The 18,147-nt window shown below is 44.2% G+C and overlaps 3 protein-coding genes across 4 annotated transcripts in view; 2 read left to right on the top strand and 1 right to left on the bottom strand.

Moving 5' to 3' along the window:
- The first annotated feature begins 834 nt into the window (after window positions 1-834).
- On the top strand, window positions 835-7,945 carry tsen34 (TSEN34 tRNA splicing endonuclease subunit). The gene is made up of 6 exons (XM_056373659.1): window positions 835-927; window positions 1,011-1,091; window positions 3,934-4,264; window positions 4,695-4,833; window positions 4,924-5,214; window positions 5,546-7,945. The coding sequence occupies exons 3-6, from the start codon at window positions 3,977-3,979 to the stop codon at window positions 5,731-5,733; spliced, it is 906 nt and encodes a 301-aa protein (XP_056229634.1). The 5' UTR covers window positions 835-927; window positions 1,011-1,091; window positions 3,934-3,976; the 3' UTR covers window positions 5,734-7,945.
- A 101-nt stretch (window positions 7,946-8,046) lies between these two features.
- Window positions 8,047-16,825, bottom strand: clrn1 (clarin 1). The gene is made up of 4 exons (XM_056373661.1): window positions 16,393-16,825; window positions 11,668-11,847; window positions 10,458-10,734; window positions 8,047-10,404 (listed from the first exon to the last, which is right to left on the bottom strand). Exons 1-3 carry the CDS (start codon window positions 16,643-16,645, stop codon window positions 10,469-10,471), a joined length of 699 nt encoding a protein of 232 aa, XP_056229636.1. The 5' UTR covers window positions 16,646-16,825; the 3' UTR covers window positions 8,047-10,404; window positions 10,458-10,468.
- A 482-nt stretch (window positions 16,826-17,307) lies between these two features.
- masp1 (MBL associated serine protease 1) overlaps window positions 17,308-18,147 on the top strand; it is a 20,908-nt gene continuing 20,068 nt past the window's right edge. For both annotated transcript variants that reach the window (XM_056373625.1, XM_056373627.1), the window contains exon 1: window positions 17,308-17,379. In XM_056373625.1, the coding sequence (XP_056229600.1) occupies window positions 17,375-17,379 (5 nt within the window). In that variant the 5' untranslated portion in view covers window positions 17,308-17,374. The remainder of the gene's footprint in view (window positions 17,380-18,147) is intronic.

The raw sequence follows: 18,147 nt of genomic DNA, 5'->3' as shown, positions 1-18,147 counted from the left end.
TTCAACAGTCACAGACTGACACACTAATAGTTACAGATTAAAGTTTGTTAAAGTTTTTTTATTTTAAATGCTTTATTATTCAAAACATTTTCCATTTTGTCTAAAAACAAACATTGAAAATCGAGGAAACAATCATAACTTCATAACTTATTTTACTATATAGTAAAATATGAACAGTACATACAAATGAAATAATTACAATAAAAGGAGATAAATGCGACATAAATAAGGATGATTAAACAAAAATAAAAGTATTTTATAAGGACAAAAGGAAAATATCTAAGGCTTTACAAGAGTTTACTGTTTTTATTGCTTTACTGTTCTTTAGTGTGTGTAATGAATCAATATATAACGTCCAATTATATTATGTCTCTTACAGTCAATATCATTCTTATCATAAAAAAAGTCTCTCTTTTCTAAACGAATAGTTGAACCAGTCAAGATCTAAATATTCTACAGGACACTTACTGTTTTCTAACTGCAAAAAACACATTTTCCTTCTTCAATATCGTCTGAGTCTTGAAAGTGCCTGGTTTACATGATAAACCAAGTGTATAATTTTAAACGGAACTTCTCTAATTTTGTTAATGACTCAATGTTTCTTATTGAAATTCCAAAGTTTACACTAACAGTCACACACACTCTGGACACAGTTATAATAAACACCAGATTCAGTGTGGGCAGACACTTCCGAGCTCAAACTGTGTCATTGGACGTCCTGTGTGTCAGCAATTCCGCCTCTACTCCTATTGGGTCGTTCTGCTGCCTGTGGTCTGTCTGTGTGCATTCGTTCTGTTCTCTCGGGGCGGCTGAAGAGAGTGGGCGGGTCCGTCCTGCTCTGCTCCTCCAAGCCCCGCTGTCTCCGTGAGGTGACGGTGTCGACGTCGAACTAACCCGGTGGACAGAGTTGCTGAGCTGAGAGGCGAAGTAGCGCTCGTTTGTTAAATTGCTGTGTCTCGTCATCGCTGTTGTGTGTCCGTGTTTTCACTGTTTGTTTTGCAAATAATCAGGATAAAACTACAGCCGCACCGCTTTACGGCATGTCGTGGAGCGCAGCGTGGTGAAAACAGCGCACGTGTGTTCACAGCAAGGTAAGCTAACATCTGAACTTGGCTGACTGGTCAGGTTAACTGGTTAATTAGTTCACTGACTGACCCGGTAAGTCAGCGGTTAGTTACAGATAGACAGAGCGGTTGGTTAACTCAGTAGATGTAGAGTTGATGTTTAAGGAGAAGCAGCGACTCAGTGTCCTGTTGATGAAGCTGCAGCTGTTACTCAGTGAACAGCAGTGAACAGTGACTGAAGTACTGATGCCGAGTGTCTGCCTGTTTCTACAGTGAAGCTCAGTTCCCTGATCATCATCATCTGTGATGAAGAGCTGCAGTGTCAATCACCGCAATACACTGGAAACAAGCAGCTCATGAGTTCTCAATATATTTTATTGTTATTATTATAATTTTGAACAACCAGTGAAATTCCATTTATAGACCATGAGCAGCAGAACACAGGTGTGTGGTCTGTGACCACTGTGAACATTAGGGTTATTATCACACCTGTGTGATGAAGACAGGTAGCCTTGGCAGATAATATCAACTCAAAAATCTTTGTTTCTGAGCTTTCAGCTGCAGCTCATGGTCTTCTTCATACTACCACAGAACGGCTTAGTTTACAGTGAACATACAGTACATGGTGACAGGTATGTTTCTTCGGCAGGTCTCATCCCATCACTTAAATATGACCTTTTGATCATGTGACCACAGGTGGTTGTGTCTGTTTCTGACAAGCTTGGAAGGAGATGGGGGCTTCAACTAATACACTGCTAAAAAAAAAATTAAGGGAACACTTAAATCACACATCAGATCTTGATGAAGAATTATTCAAGTTGATAATCGTTACAGATGTACATTGTATAATTTGTTGAGAACAAAATGACGTAACAAAGGTCAATGGAAACCAAAATCATCAACCCACTGAGGACTAGATTCACAATCACACCCAAAACCAAAGTAAAAAATTGAAATCACAGGCTGAGCCAACCTGTGTGAATTTCATCACAGCAGCTCATAATGTGACTCAGTAGTGTGTGTGGCCCCCACGTGCCTATATGTGCCTATACCTGTCTTAGGCGGTACTTGGTGTTGTCAGATGCACGGATACATAACGTCCCATAGGTTCTCAGTTGGATTTAGGTCAGGGGAAGGTGCAGGTCAGTCAAAGGTATCAATGCCTTTGTCATCAAGGGACTGCCTACACACTCTGGCCTCATGAGGCCGGGCGTTGTCCTGCAGCAGGAGGAACCCTGGGCCCACTGCTCCAGCGTCAGGTCTGACAGTCACTCTGAGGATTTCATCCCGGTACCCAACAGCAGACAGGGTCCCGCTGGCTGTGACATGGAGGTCTGTGCGACCCCCCCAAGGATACGCCTCCCCAGACCATCACTGAGCCACTGCAAACTGCTCATGCTGGATGATGTTCCTAAATGGATGGATTGATATCCCTGAAATTGAAGTGACTTGGTGTTATACTGTGATGATTAAGTGTTCCCCTAATTTTTTTGAGTAGTGTATTTATAAATTATTGATTAATTGAGTAATTTTTTCATCCAGAAAAAGTCAGAATAAAATCCCCGTTGGACTTTACCTCAACCATCAGTCTGAATATTTCCAGTTCATCATCATATAAAACAAATAAGAATGAAATCGTTGATAGTTTGACTTGAGATGTGACTAAAACAATTCTCAAAATAGTTGATATAGTAATCTTTGGTTGATTTTTGGTCATCAATAGACTAATTGAAAAATAATTGCAGCTCTAATCCACATCCACCACCCGAGAACACCTTTGAACAGGTGAACGTGAGACTGAAAATGGATCTTTGATCTCAGATTATTTTTATCTATTTTATTTAATCAAATCTATTTAATATTAATCTGATTTATGAATGAAAATATTGACCACGTAATGAAAGTCCAAACAAAATCATTGATGTTTCAGAGTTTTAAAAAATCGCAAAACATTCTAATCTCTGATTGTCATGTTTGAAAGACAAATGCATGTAAATGATTATTAAAGATGTGTAGTGTCAACGTAAACACTCAGTGTTTCATCACTGAGCTCAGAGTCAGTCATGGTGTTGACTGCTTTGTATTCAGAAGTGTTCCTAATATTCTGACACATGTATGTGAGTACTAGAAACAGCTGCAGTACAACAGCAGTGGAGCAAACAGAGACTCACCATCATGGTGAGCAGAGCATTAAACTGACACAGGTGTGCCTAATAAAGTGGTCCACTGTGGCCCAGGTTTATTTTCCTCATCACTAATGTGACGAATTGGCTGCACGGTGGTGCAGTGGTTAGCGCTGTCGCCTCACAGCAAGAAGGTTACGGGTTGGAGTCCCGGCTCGGCCGTGGGATCTTTCTGTGTGGAGTTTGCATGTTCTCCCCGTGCCAGTGTGGGTTCTCTCCGGGTTCTCCGGCTTCCTCCCACAGTCCAAAGACATGCAACATGGGGACTAGGCTGATGGGATACTCTAAATTGACCATAGGTGTGGCTGTGAGTGTGAATGGTTGTCTGTCTCTATGTGTTTGCCCTGCGATGGACTGGCGACCTGTCCAGGGCGTACCCCGCCTCTCGCCCGAAAAGATGCTGGGATAGGCTCCAGCCCCCCCGCGACCCTGCTAGAGGATAAGTGGTAGAAAATGAATGAATAATGTGACGAATTGTTTCCTCGTTCATGGTTTCTTCTTTCAAATGTTAAAGTTCTGTTCAGTTTCTTGTAACTGACACAGTTAATGAGTCATAGAAGTAGTTATCGACTAACTGATTCACTCATTGTTTTTACTCTACAGACGGTTACTGATTAGACCCCCAGTGACCTAAATTTGTTTCTTTGACTAAACAGTATGATTGATTATTGGTTTATTCTGATCAGTGTCTGATGTTTCACTGCTGCTCGCTGTCCACGGGTTCTGGTGATGGAGGAGCCCCCCTGCAGAGAGGAGCCCCCGGCCTGTCAGGAGGAGGAGGACATGTCTCAGTCTAATGTTGTTGGTCTCAGTCTGTGTGACTCTGCCCCCCTGCTGTGGAGGGTGCAGGACCTGAAGACAGTCAGGGTTCAGGGTCTGGTGGGGGCACTGTTAGGTTCACTTCCCCGGACCCCCCGACAGAACGGACGACTGGGAAGACCACTACTCTTGCTGCCAGAGGAGGAGAGACTGCTGAGTGAACACCAGGCTGCTGCTGCTTTACCTGCTAGTAACCAGGTCAGTTGCCCTACCATTAACCTGCTGGTAACTAGGCCAGATAACCTAGCGTTAACCAGATGGTTACCAGGTCAGTTAACCAGCTGGTAACCAGGTTAGTTAACCAGCTGGTGAGCAGATTAGTTAACCTGCAGGTAAACAGGTCAGTTAACCTTCTAGTAATAAGGTCAGTCACCTGCTGGTGATCAGGTCGGTTAACCTGCTGGTAAAAAGGGTCAGTTAACCTGCTAGTAACTAGGTCAGTTCACCTGCTGGTGACCAGGTCAGTTAACTTGCTGGTAAATAGGTCAGTTAACTAGTTAGTAACACGGTCAGTCAATCAGCTGGTAACATGGTTGGACAGCTAACATACATAAAAGTAATCATATAGTTGATTTGTTGTCAGCTGGATGGAGGAGGGTGTGTTTAATTTGGTTGTCGGTTTCACCAGGATGGAGTCGGGGAGGAGATCTGTCAGTGGGTGGAGAAGTACAGGGAGGAGCAGCAGAGGAGTTTTGTGGAGCAGAGTGTCCTCGCTCTTGAGGACAGGAAATCAGCGCTGCTGCAAGCCATGACCTCATCACATACAGGTGAGAGCGTTTCCATAATGACCTTTCACTTGATGCAGGTCAGTAGTCTTGATCCCTGCGGTCTGATGTTCTGGTCCTGGTCCCCTTCAGGTTCACATGCTGGACCTGGGACCTCAGCCAAGGCCCTGCAGGGCCGCCTGGAGGCCCTGGACCGGAGCTTTTCCTTCCCTCGATCGGCGATGGCGGTCCAGCTGAGCACGGTGAGGGCCGGACTTACCTACTGCCCCAAGGACCGTGCCTTTCTGCAAGCTGACTGGCCAATCAGAGCACAGTACAGCCCGCATTGTGACATTAGGTACCAGGTGTTCAGAGACCTGAGTGGGCGGGGCTTCTACCTGACCTCAGCAGGGAAGTTTGGGGGAGACTTCCTCGTATATCCAGGTCAGTCTGATTCCTCTCAGTTGTTTTTATACAGTTGTAATGTTTTTAAAGAGTCCAACCTCAAACCCTGCAACCAGCCTCGAAAACAGAAACCAGAATCAAAATCTGAGACCAGCCTCAAACCCTGAAACCAGCTTCCTCCAGCTTCAAGCCTTTTGCTCTGTATAGTTGAGGTTTTATGTTTTGTCTCTTTATCCTGTTTATTCTGATATTTTAGTCTGTCTGTTTGTGGTCTACAGGTCTTGGTTGTGGTTCAGATTTGGTGGACTGTGTATTGGTTGTGGTTCAGATTTGGTGGACTCTCACAGACTGTCTCTCTCTCCCTCTCCAGGTGACCCTCTTCGTTTCCACGCCCACTTCATAGCCGTCTGTTTGTCCCTTGATGAGGCGGTCCCTCTGCTGGACCTCCTCTCTGTGGCTCGTCTGGGATCCAATGTAAAGAAGACGGTCCTGCTCTGCTCGCCGGGGCCGGACGGAGGAGTGCGGTACACCTCACTGCAGTGGAGTGGTATGGTTTAAAGACTTGAACAGTCTGAGACAGTTCTGAATACAGGGAAACACAGTCGAGGAGTCCAGGAGCCTCCTCAGGACCCCTGCTAGTCCTCAGAGGGGGTAAAAACTGAGAGCAAAACCCAGAAGACAACCAACAAGCAGGGACTTACGACTGCTGGAGGGGAAACAATGTTAATATTACAATGATACAGCGGGTAAAACTCTTAAATCCACATGATCCTGTAGAAATGAATGTGTCCACCAGGGGGCAGAATCACATCACCATAAACATGTTGGGTCCAGGAATAAAGTTCTACCTGAACCACCTCTGAAAACGGACTGTTTCTTCTTGATCTGAAGGATTCAGGATTTACTGTACCTCAGACAGACTGCAGCTCCGTGTCATGTGCACATCCAACAGTCATGATCATTCTAGAACAAGGACTGAACATGAAGGTCTCCGTGGGTCACATTAGGTTCTGTCATATTTCCACAGACATGGACTAGGTCACTGGTGACCCCCACCAGCAGCCCTGAGGGGTTGAAGCTGTGTTGTTGATCACATGGCTCTACAGCTTTCTACTCATATTGGTTATTGATCAAAAGCTGCGTTTCCACCGCAGGAACTTTCCCCAAGAACCAGGAACCTTTTGAGAAACTATTCGCGTATAAACCGCAGGAACCAGGGTTTAAATTTAATTTCAGGGTAATTGATTAACCCCCAAAAAGTCCCTGGTCGGGGGGTAGTACTTTCCAAAGGTTCAGGAACTTTGAATACGCAGTTTGTCCCGTATTTTCGTTAATGTTATGTTAAAGTGCTGTGAGTAATGTCAAGTAATAATCTTGCATAATCTTCCCGGGACTTAAGGCCGCAGTGGAAACGCAGACAACAATGGGCCATAGGAACCTTTTAGTTCCAGGTACTTTTTGGTCAAAATTGGCTATAAAAACAGTTAGAAGTGCCGTAACACTACACTTCTGTCAGACACACACTCCCAGTGGTGGGAGTATGTACTGCAGTCCTCTGAGAGCTCTGGCCATTTTAGTAGTACAGGTAGAACAGGTGCTCCATCCTACAATCAGAGAGCAGCAAGTGGTTCAGACTGAACACCACTGAGTGACTACTGTTTATACAGCAGACCCATACCGGGAACCTGGGGTTCTTCAGCATGGAACCAACTGGATATTTGCGGGGATTCCACATCCAACGGTACCTGTGCGACGTCATCCGATTGTGGTTTTTCTTGAATAATCTCCAATGGCGTGGTCATGGGGTCATAATGTTTGGTGGGGGTGAATATACACACACACACACACACACACACACAGACACACACACACACACACACACACACAAATATATTGACAGAAACACACATACAGCATCTCCACAATTTGGATGAACCTTCAAAATAAAAGTCTCAACATAGTAAGAGGGAATTATTGGCTCTGTTGTACAAAAACTTAAGCAATTTATACTGCAAAACACAAAGGCACAGACACTTTCAAAATAAGAGATAGGTCATAAAAGTTTGATCTTAGAAGCTATCGTCTATATGGGGATATAGTGGTACAGCTTTATTGCAGATCAACTTCTGTTGGGTCATGTACATGTGTGTATAGATGTCTTGCTTTGGTTGTGGGGACAAATTTGATTGTGAAACCATCAGTGTGAGGTTATTGTGGCCAGTCGTGACAGGCTCAAAAGGCTTAGTGAGGGACACCTGCAGTGACTGAGGTCAGTGTCAGGATGAGTCTCTACGACATGAACGAAACTGAAAGTAACGTCCTTTGTACAGATTGAAACGAGAGGAGTGAAGTACACGCACCAAGCATCAGGCACATTCAAAATTTCTCCAGGAATTTTTTTGTTTATTTATACTATTTAAACTATGGCGCCTCCCAGTGGTGACCCCACATGACACTCAGCAGTTCATCCTCTCACTCTGTAGATTTGAGTTTGGTTGTAATTAGCTGTAACATTTAAGAGCAGGTTAAATTGATTTGAACACACCCACAAACGTTTGTCAACCAATCATGGAAAAATGGTACCTGATATCTCAAATCCAACAAGTGAACCTTATTCAGAGTTTAACTTATTTGTAAGTTAAATAAGTTAAACTCTGAATACGGTCCTCTTGTTTGACATTTTGACCTTACATGGCTGCAAAGTATTCAGATGTGTCCGATTGTTCTTCTTTTGTATTTGTTCATTAAAATTAACATTTTAAAATCTTTACCACACGTTTTACAGATTATCATTTATTCTTTTTTTCATTCTGTAATCCTGGTTCTGAAACTGGAACAAGTCTTATAAAACAACAGCACAAAAATCTGTTAAAATCAGATCGTAAACAAATTTGACAGAGAACAAGCTGAGTAGGAAGAACAGAGATGATCAGGATCAGTCTTATCTGCAGCCGACCAAAGTGAGGCTTCACCTGAGTGGTAAGAGGCTATTTATGTATCACCATACACACACACACACACACACACACACACACACACACACACACACACACTTTATCATGTGAACACAGTATAAATGCAGCCATTTCAAATTTGTACAACTTTTGATGAATGAAAGAATTTTATTAAGACTTGATGAATAATGTCCATCAGCAATTCACCAACTCAGACTGACCGTTTCACTTCATACTGATGAGTTTTCACATCATAAACATTCATGTGTTGGACCAACGTTGACTGAAACATTTTGATCATATTTGATGAGATTCAGAGTCTTGACAAAATGTTCAAATTGTTCAGGTTCCAGTTCCTGTGAATGTTTCTTTCACACTGATGATTCACCTCCTGAGGGGCCCGGGGCAAAAATCTGTTGTTGTGTTTCTCCAGAAACTGAAACCAGCCAGCGTTCCAGATTAGTTGATTAATCAATTGACAGAAAATTGGCAAAAAACTTGATAATCGACTAATCATTAAATTAATTTTCTCAGGTGAATATTTTCTGCTTTTCTCTGACAGTGAACTCAACACGACTGAACCAGACATTAGATCATGTTCATTTCAGGGAATAATTTTATTCACTGATCAATCAATTGATTATTAAAGAAAAAACATTGACAGTTCTTCTGTAATGGAATAAAATATTTTTCTGTCTGTTCATCACTGACACAGAAAAATTCAACAACTGATAAACAATCTGATAAAACTAAACTTGACATCAGGTCAACAAAATTCTGACAGTCCCAGCACATAATCACAACATTGAGGACCCAACATGAAATGTCTAATTGATTAATGATGATTCGAATTATGTAGACCCAACTGATATGGAGGAAACCTGGGACCTTTGGGGCCCTAAGAAGTCCAGTCGGACATTTTTCTTTATTCTGACATTTTACAGACTAAAGGTTTAATCATTATCAGTGTTAGTTGCAGCGTTTGGACTGATCCTCTCACTACGTGACAACAGACCAGATCCAGACCAGGGTCCGTAGTCACAAAGCTTTTTATCTTACCACTAAGAGCACTCCTAAGACACACTAAAAGTTTCTTACTAAAGGTTTTCTCCTAAGACCTCTTCACAAAGCTTTTAGTAAGGAAAAGTCAAAACTCCTGGCTGACTTCAGTTCTCATGAACAAACTCGCTTGCAGGAACTACAGTGATTGGTTGATGAGAGACCAGTCTGTGCCGGCGCAACATCCCACAGTAATAATAAAAAAAACACTGAGAAATAAACAAATACAAATGAAATAATAACGGATTAGATGCTGTTTACAAAAGTAGTGCATTCTTTTAAATGCATCTGTATGATAACGTCTGTGTCGACCCAGGAGAATAAAATTTTACTATAAAACCAATTCACTCAATGGAAAAATAAAAGAAAAACCTCACCTGTCATAGTTGACCTAACTAAAGCTAACTGGCAGCCTATTAACCACAGTCTGTTGTAGCGTAGTGTTGTAATGTAGCTGTGGGTTGAGGTGTGAGAAGATTTCCACTGTCCCACCAGGTGACATCCAGCTGGAATATGATCCTTTCAAACAGCTGATCAGGTCACTCTCCATTCAGATCCATGACTCGTGTGTAGATCCTGGACACTGTGATGGTGCAGACACACAGCGGGTAGACCGGCAATTGCCATGAAGCTGCTTTATTTCTCTGTAGTTGTTGAACATCTAAAGGAAATGGTATGAACTGTCCGATGATGTTGAGTCTACAGACACATTTATTGTTTGGTGAACAGACGGCTGAGAGATCTCCACCTGTCAGCATTGTAAAGTTGCGTTTTCTCTGTTGCCAAGTAGCAGCAGTAACACTTAATTTCCGTGCTGATCGGGTTGTTTCAGTTGGTAAGAGATGTTATTGCATCCTTTACAAACTCCACAACGATCATTTTTCCCTCCTGGTTGAGTTGTATCTTCATTCAGTAATTCAGCATCGTTTAAGGTTTCCAAAACACTGCAGCGTGGAATGACATCAGCTCTTTAAGATTCTTTATGATTCGATCTTAGTGAGTTAGGAGTCCTCTCCACTACTTCTAACTTTTCCCAGACTTAGGTGCTACTTTTAGCGCTAAGTGGCTTTGTGAATTAGTCTTAGTCTTCATTAAAATGAAGAGTCATAAAACATGCCCATTACTTTTAGGAGTTTCTCCTAAATCGAGAAGTTAGGAGCTATTTTTAGCCTTAAGATACTTTGTGAATACGAGCCCAGGTTCAGCTCCAGTTTGTCTGTTTCTCACAGAGGACACTAGACTTCAGTGTCATGCTGGTCTCACAGATACTTCAGGTTTCCTCAGTACATGAGGTCAGCTGCCCCCCCACTCAGGTCCAGCTCTTTGGTTTCCTGGAAGGGAAACTGGAATCCTGCCAGTCTGATCAGCAGGATGTTGAGTCCGTGGAGGAGGAAGATGAGGAAGAAGAGCCAGAAGGATTGGTCGTAGCTCTCACTGTACGTCTGGTAGACGAAGTTGTCCTCGTTAAAATTGGCGATTCGGTCCGAGAGGTGATGGAGCTTCACCTCAGACGCAAACAGGATCATCACTAGAAAGCTGCACAGACCTGCAGGACAGACCAGACGTTACCATAAACCAGCAGCTGCTGTTCGGGCTCATACACAGAGAACATTGGTTTCTTCTTAAAGATAGTTCTGACAGTTTGTCTCATTTCTGGTTCAACATGACAACACTACACCAGGTCCCAACAAAGACCCAGTCATCACTGATATCTCACCTGTCACTAACATCTCACCTATCAACATCTTTCATCACCTGTCATCATTAACATCTCACCTGTCATCATCTGTCATCACTGATATCTCACCTTTCATCACCTGTCACTAACATCTCACCTGTCATCACCTGTGACACCGGCTGTTTGTCTGCATCTTTAAACTGATTCCAGGGTCAAGAGGGTATTTCATATCCCAGCATGCCACATGACAACATGTGTTTAACCTATTCAAACACACTCTAACCTCCAGGCCCAACAGAGGCACAGATTTGTACCATGACAGTTTGTTAATTAGTTTGAGGTGATGCTGGATTAAATAAGAAGATATTTTCCACTGTCTGTCTGTAAAGGCTGATCCCTCCTCAGATGTGTTTATGTCATATCTTCATGTGTTAATGTCTTTAAATCTTCATGTCTTTATGCTGTGAGCTGAGCTAAGTTTAGGTATATTTCTTTGCAGCAGAATCAAACTTGATCTAACTGTGGAGCTCAGTGCACTTAGTGAACTTAAATCAGATGTACCAGCAGAGAGCTCTTACACTGTCATCAGGCCTGTATTTATTGATGTATTTATTTTAACTGCTCTGAGACAGGTTCAGGACTGAAGTAAAAGATAAAAGTAAAAATGCTTCAGAGTAAAATCTCTTTTTGTTTATCAAACCAGTTTGCTGTGTCAGATGAAGATGAATCTGAACTGTTTAAAGCAGAAGATCATCATTAGTACCAGGAGTCAGTGACAGACATGTATGAGGTGTTTCTTACAGCAGATGAAGGTCCACAGATAAAGTCCCATGGGGCCTTGCAGCGTTTCATAGGGTCTTCCAAAGGCGTTGAAGAAGAAGAAGCCGGAGGCCACAGAGGAGAAGAGGATCACAACACAACAGAAGAAGATGACGGTGATGTGGATGCCTGCTGGGATTGCACTCAGCAGGTCTGTGAATACTGGTAGAGAGAGAGGAGAACAAGCAGGTGAGAGGAAACAGTGAACGAGCTGTTGAACCACATACAACTCTCTGGGACAGTACCAGGGATTTATTTTAATGAAATGAAATGAGGCAGAATATAAATACAATTAAACAGACTTTATGAAAAATGGAGCCATGTTGACCTGGACAATTCCTGAACAGTAGAATCAGTGAAAGCCCAAATAAACATATATCATAGTCCTGCAGAAACATGGTCATAAGATGTCAGAACATATGATGAGACAGTGTGTAGGATCTGTATAGTGTAGCTCTGGGAGGAAGACCAAGAGCACCCCGTACTGTCCATTCTGTGAGAATTCAGTCCACTTCCTCAGTCAGTGTACAGAGGTCACCAAGTTATCATCAGACACCTTAGCAGAGTGGATTAAGACTAATGAGAGATGCTTGGGCTGTGCTAGGCCCCACTAAGCTGCCCAGTGTAACCTTAAGAGGCCTTGCGGTCTTTGCCAGGGGAAGCCATTCGGGTTCTCCATGAAGTCGACATAAGGCCAGCTAAAGAACAGATGCCAAGAATAAACAAACTGTGAACACTGAAATGCTCAATAGGCCAACAGAGAGCAGTAGAGTCCTACTGAAGGTCCTTTGGGTCCTCATCCATCACAATGATAAGACGCTCGACACTTACGCCATACTGGATGATGAGTCGGGGAGAACAATGTTGCTTCCTGCCACCGCACGGGAGCTGGGTCTGCGGGGCTCACCCAAAGATCTTACACTACGCACCATCAGGCAGGAAGTCCAGACCTTCAGCTGTGCCTCTGTGTCTTTCAGCATCTCCTCCCCAGCTAAGCCAAAGGTCAAATACCACATAACCGAGGCTTTCACTGCACCCTGCCTCGGCTTAGCCAACCACACCTACACAACTGATGTACTCCAGCAGAAATACAGACATCTCATAGGTCTGCCAATCCCATCTTTTAAGAATGTTCGCCCCCTGCTGCTTATTGGTAGTGATCATCCCCACCAGTTACTCCTACTGAAACGGTACGGTTTGGCCCTCCAAGTGGGCCGGCTGCAGTGTGGGCAAGTTAGGCTGGGCCCTACAGGGTCCTGTGAAGACCACAGTATCTGCAGCAATGCTTGGTGGCTGCAGTCAAGTCCCCAACCACAGAGCTGTTTCAGTATGTCCAGAAGATCTGGCAGATTGATACCCTACCATTCCAGTGTGAGAAGATCATAACTCACTCCCGCCAAGACCAAGTTGCCATCGACCTGTTGGAGACTAAGACCACCTGTGTAGAGGTGGAGGGTGTGCCACATTATGCAACCCCCCTGCTATGGAAAGGGGACATGGCTCATCTCTCCGACCCAAGGAAACTGTTATGCCAAGCTTAAGAGGTGATGTTCCATCAAGTTTGCCTCCTCCCTGAAGATTACCCCCTCCTGTGATTTGTGTGGCGTCACATTAACTGTGAGGACCCGACGACAGTGTACGAGTGGCAGGTGCTCCCATTTGGTCTGCGCTACATTTGCCCTGCAGGGACATGTTATCCACCACAGCCAACCAGACGACGCCATCCGGTTTTCTGCAGAGCATACCCACCCCAGAAGAAGCATAAACTCTGGTTGACAATCTCAGAGCCCTCCTGGGCTCTGGTGGGTTTGACCTTCGGCAGTGGGCCAGTGTTGTCAACCACCTGCCCAAGGAAGCCAGGTCAGAGAGCTTTGAACTCTGGTTGGCACAACGTAAGAATGACTCCACCGAGTCAGCTCTGGGGCTCAGCTGGTGCTGTGATGCAGATGTCTTGGGATACAAGCATTGACCAGTAGACTATGGAGCTTTAACCATGAGGAATGTTTACAAGGTCTTGGCGAACCAATAAGATCCTTTAGGATTCATCCTGCCCTATGCCACTCAGGGATAAGATGCTGGTGAGATGCCTCTGGGAAAAGCAACGTGACTGGGATGACGCTTCCCCCAAACCTCATGCAGGAATGGAAGAACTGGGAGTCCGGGTTACAGGTGCTCCATCACATAACCTTACATCCCCCTTTACATCCCTCCTGAAGAAGACCAGTCCAATATCTACAAAGAGATTCATATCTTTTTGCGACGCCTCAGAGCAGGCATATTGCTCGGTCGCCTATTTGAGAGCAATGGACAGTAATGGGAAAACTTACCTGTCCTTCCTCCTCGCTCACTCCAGGCGACCAAACCGGGAGAACCCCTTACAGCTGACCACTACCGAGAGGTGGAGACTCAGCAGGACAGCTTTCAGGAAGAGCTCCATCTCCTGAAGCATGGTAAGCCTTTTGCATCTAACAGTAGGTTACTTACCTTAGCACAAGAGTTAGACGAGTCTGGAGATCTCATCCGTGTTGGGGAAAGGCTTCGCAAAGCAGAAGACCAAGACCCAGCAATTCAGCACCCAGTTGTATGGACCCAGCTCACCCGACTACCCGACTTCTAATTAAGCAGTTTGATAGGCAGTTGTGCCATCCCGGTCCAGAACAAGTGTTTGCTGAGATCTGGCGTAAGTAATGGATCCTCTGGGGCTGTGAAGCAGTCTGGAGAATGTAAATCACCTATAACCAATCCTAGCTCTGAACTATTAATCCCATTCTACAACAATGTTGACTTCTTTTAACGAACACCGCCTTTCAGCACTGGCAAAGTGGCCTCTATTAATCCAGATCAGACACCCTTTGGAAAAATGATTCATGTCTTTCAACAATGTGGTCTTCATACTGGTGATGGCTGCTAATGAGATCTGAATCCCTGCCCCTCTGAGTGTTTCTCTAAAATAACTGATAGTCTGGAGTCTCTCAGCTTTTGGGTTAAATCATCCATATGAAATCTAGGAGTCACTGTGGACTACGTTCTGATTCTGGACCTACATGTTAAATGTTTGATTCACTCAACACTGTAAAGCTCAGGCCCCTCGTGTCTCGGGTGAAGAGGGATATGTTAATCAAGGTTTTTATATCATCCCATCTTGACGACTGCATCTTCCCTGGATCATTTACAAGTGGTCTGGAATACTGCTGCTGGACTCTGGACCAGGTCCCATGTCAAACTGTCTCTAACTGCTCTTCACTGGCTCCCCATCAAATTAGGAATCCGGGGTCCAGTTAAAAGTCCTGGTGATCACCTGTAGAGTTCTAGGTCAGGCTCCCACCTCCTGATACCTGCAGGTCTCTACAGTCCTGTGGTCTGGGTTTGCTGACTGTTCCTAGACTGATGTTTAAAACTAAAGGAGACTGAGGTTTAGAGGTGCTGGTCTCTGCTTCATTCTAAGTGTCCTTTATGGAGGAAATGTTTTATTCAGTGCAAACAACAACAAACAGCAAAGATATGATCACTAATAACAAGCAGAGGATATGACGCACCAATGACGAGCAGGCGACACATGAACTGTCTCAACTCTCAATGCATGCTGGGAAGTCTGTTAATATGCTAGTTCTGTTTCTTTTGAAAATATCCCGTAATGAGCTAAGTAAACTGTCAAGTTCATTCATTCATGTTTATAAATTGTGAAATAAAGTTTGTTAACCTGAGATCTGATGAATTCAGACGAGGTTCACAGAGGAACTGATTCCACTGAGTCCTCAGACAGGAACAGAGCCGCTTTGTTCCCTCATCAGAACTCGTCCAGTCAGATCTGGTCCAGTCAGGCAGAAATCTTGTTAGTGAGGGACGACTGCTCTCATTAAGTGGGACCAGTATTCAATGTGCTCTGCACCAGTGTGCAGCCTCCACAGACCCCAGTAAAAAACAAGAGAGCCTCCCCGAGGAAAGAAAACTGGTTACTGATGAGAACTACACCAGAACTGGGTCCTGACAGTCCTCACAGGACTCCATGAGACTCTGCTGGTTCTGGATCAGCTCTTCCTGTCTGAAGACCTGTATGAGGCTCTGAGGGTCTATGTGTGAGTTTGAGTCCGAGAGAAGCAGTGAATGAAGAACAGAACACTCAGTCTGCCTTCATTATTGATTAATACCGTCATTATTGATTAATACCTTCGTTATTGATTATTACCTTCATTATTGATTAATACTTTCATTATTGATTAATACCTTCATTACTGATTATAACCTACACTGTCATTATTTGTTATTACTTTCATTATTCATTATTACCCTCACTGTCATTATTGATTACGACCTTCACTTTCATTATTGATTATTACCTTCACTATCAAACCAGAGTGTAGTATTCTGTGACCAGTAAGAGTGCTGCATTCAGAGCTGACTAAAAGTAAGAAAGTATCATAACAATGTACTTCAAGTAAAGATCAAAGTACTGATTCTGCAGGTGGACTGTCAGAGTCAGGACTGTCATGCCTATTTAAAGCCATTCTAAATTATTCAGACTGTGCGTGAATAATTGATACAGGTGAGTTCTAACACCTGTTCATCCACCTGCTGCTGAAACATTTTCTACATGAGGACTGAGCTAAGTCGAGAAAAACTCAAACCTTCCGTCACCTCTGCTCCTGGTCTGTCTGTCCGACCTGTAAAACCCGGTTCAGTCCGGTTCGCCTCTGATCAGAAACTCACATGAGAACCTGGACGGTCTCCCTCCCAGTCCGCACTGTTTCACTCTCTGTCCGTGGAAGAGTCCGTAGCTCAGGTCTCCCAAGAACTTGTCCAGCTCGGGTCCGGTGGCATTAACCAGGTCGGCCCCGGTCCGGCACAGCACGGTCCCGTTGAGCCAGAACGGCAGCCCGGTGGCCACCGCGGCCGTAAGGGCGCAGGAGAAGCCGAAGACCCCGCAGAGGGAGAAAATGAGTTGCTTCTGTCGGGTCGGCATGGCGGGAAGGATGAAGGCTGGGTCAGGCTTGCAGGAGCCGGGTAACAAGGACCAGAGGAGGGCATCACCCCCTCCCCAATTCCCCCATCACCAGAACCTCCACCCGCTAAGGGGGGAGAAAACCCGCGCAGGACGGTTACAACTGTTCATTAAAGAGTAGTAGTGACAGTAGAATCTGAAATACAGGTTAAATAATACCTGCGGCATGGTGTCAGGTCACCATGGCAACAAGGGGTTAAATTACGGAGACAGAAGAGGAAGAGGAGGAGGAAGAGTCTCTGAGCAACCAGTCATAAATGTCCAGTGAACTGCTGTGTGTGTATGACAGACACCCCCCCCCCCCACACACACACACACACACACACACAGAAGTCAGCTGGCGCCTCAGTCAAAGGTTAAACTGTCTGAACGTCAGAGCCAAACAAAGATTAATTATTCTATAGCCTAATATAATATAATATATAATATGTTAGATTCTCTAATTAATCTCAGTATTTACCAGAACTTGATAGTATTTGGATAAATGCTGAAAAAATCTCATGCCCAAGTTCACTGTGAAGGTTCGATATTATTTAAGTGAATTTATGTAGTAACCCCCCTCTCCCCTCCCCGGACCTGACGTGATGACGTGTACGCGTTCAGACACGTCACACGCCGACTGGTCCTCTGGTCTCTGAGTCTGGTTCGTCAGACGGAGCGAGAACAGCAGCTGAAGAAGTTTCCTGCATCATGAGGTGAGTGCAGCTGTTCGTGACCGGTCAGTCTCATATCGGACCAGGTCCTCGTCTCTCTCTCAGTCCTTCTGTCACATTTACTGCTGCAGGAGCGAGGCGGGAAAATGATCAGTAAGCATCGATATTATTATTTGTTTGTTGCTGTGAGGAGAGAAACTGTCCTCCTGCTGTCTGAGGAAAGACCTTAACCCAGACCTGAGTCTGAACCCAGACCTGAGAGTCTAAACCCAGACCTGAGAGTCTGAACCCAGACCTGAGTCTGAACCCAGACCTGAGTCTAAACCCAGACCTGAGAGTCTGAACCCAGACCTGAGAGTCTGAACCCAGACCTGAGTCTGAACCCAGACCTGAGAGTCTAAACCCAGACCTGAGAGTCTGAACCCAGACCTGAGTCTGAACCCAGACCTGAGTCTAAACCCAGACCTGAGAGTCTAAACCCAGACCTGAGAGTCTAAACCCAGACCTGAGAGATTGAAATGGAACACACCCTCTGCAGAACACAGGAAGGTCAATATTGAATTATTTTAACATGGTTATTAATGATCATCAATACACAAAAAACATTTACACCACTTTATTATTATTATTATTATTATTATTATCATTTTTGTTATTTCTACTACAAGAAACTTTAGAAAACAGACGGTAAAGTGAAGGTTTCACTCAAAAAGTAAATTTAGTTAATATTATAATAGAGCTGCTGTTTAATCACTGCTCCTGTGTGTTTCAATACATGTTAAACACAGTGGAGCTGAGAACTTGTGAAGT

The sequence above is a fragment of the Seriola aureovittata genome, chromosome 4 (assembly GCF_021018895.1).
Source record: "Seriola aureovittata isolate HTS-2021-v1 ecotype China chromosome 4, ASM2101889v1, whole genome shotgun sequence".
NCBI lineage: Eukaryota > Metazoa > Chordata > Actinopteri > Carangiformes > Carangidae > Seriola > Seriola aureovittata.
The sequence above is the reverse complement of the archived record's forward strand: the minus strand, read 5'-3'. Positions and strand labels throughout refer to the sequence as shown.

Excerpts from the sequence above, each read along its gene's own strand:
- clrn1 (XM_056373661.1), bottom strand. The coding sequence starts at position 16,645 with ATGCCGACCCGACAGAAGCAACTCATTTTCTCCCTCTGCGGGGTCTTC. Across the intron at positions 11,848-16,392 it reads GAGACCGTCCAGGTTCTCAT|TATTCACAGACCTGCTGAGT; the intron begins GTGAGTTTCTGA and ends TCTCTCTACCAG. Across the intron at positions 10,735-11,667 it reads TCTGTGGACCTTCATCTGCT|GTCTGTGCAGCTTTCTAGTG; the intron begins GTAAGAAACACC and ends TCTGTCCTGCAG.
- tsen34 (XM_056373659.1), top strand. The coding sequence starts at position 3,977 with ATGGAGGAGCCCCCCTGCAGAGAGGAGCCCCCGGCCTGTCAGGAGGAG. Across the intron at positions 4,265-4,694 it reads CTTTACCTGCTAGTAACCAG|GATGGAGTCGGGGAGGAGAT; the intron begins GTCAGTTGCCCT and ends CGGTTTCACCAG. Across the intron at positions 5,215-5,545 it reads AGACTTCCTCGTATATCCAG|GTGACCCTCTTCGTTTCCAC; the intron begins GTCAGTCTGATT and ends CTCCCTCTCCAG.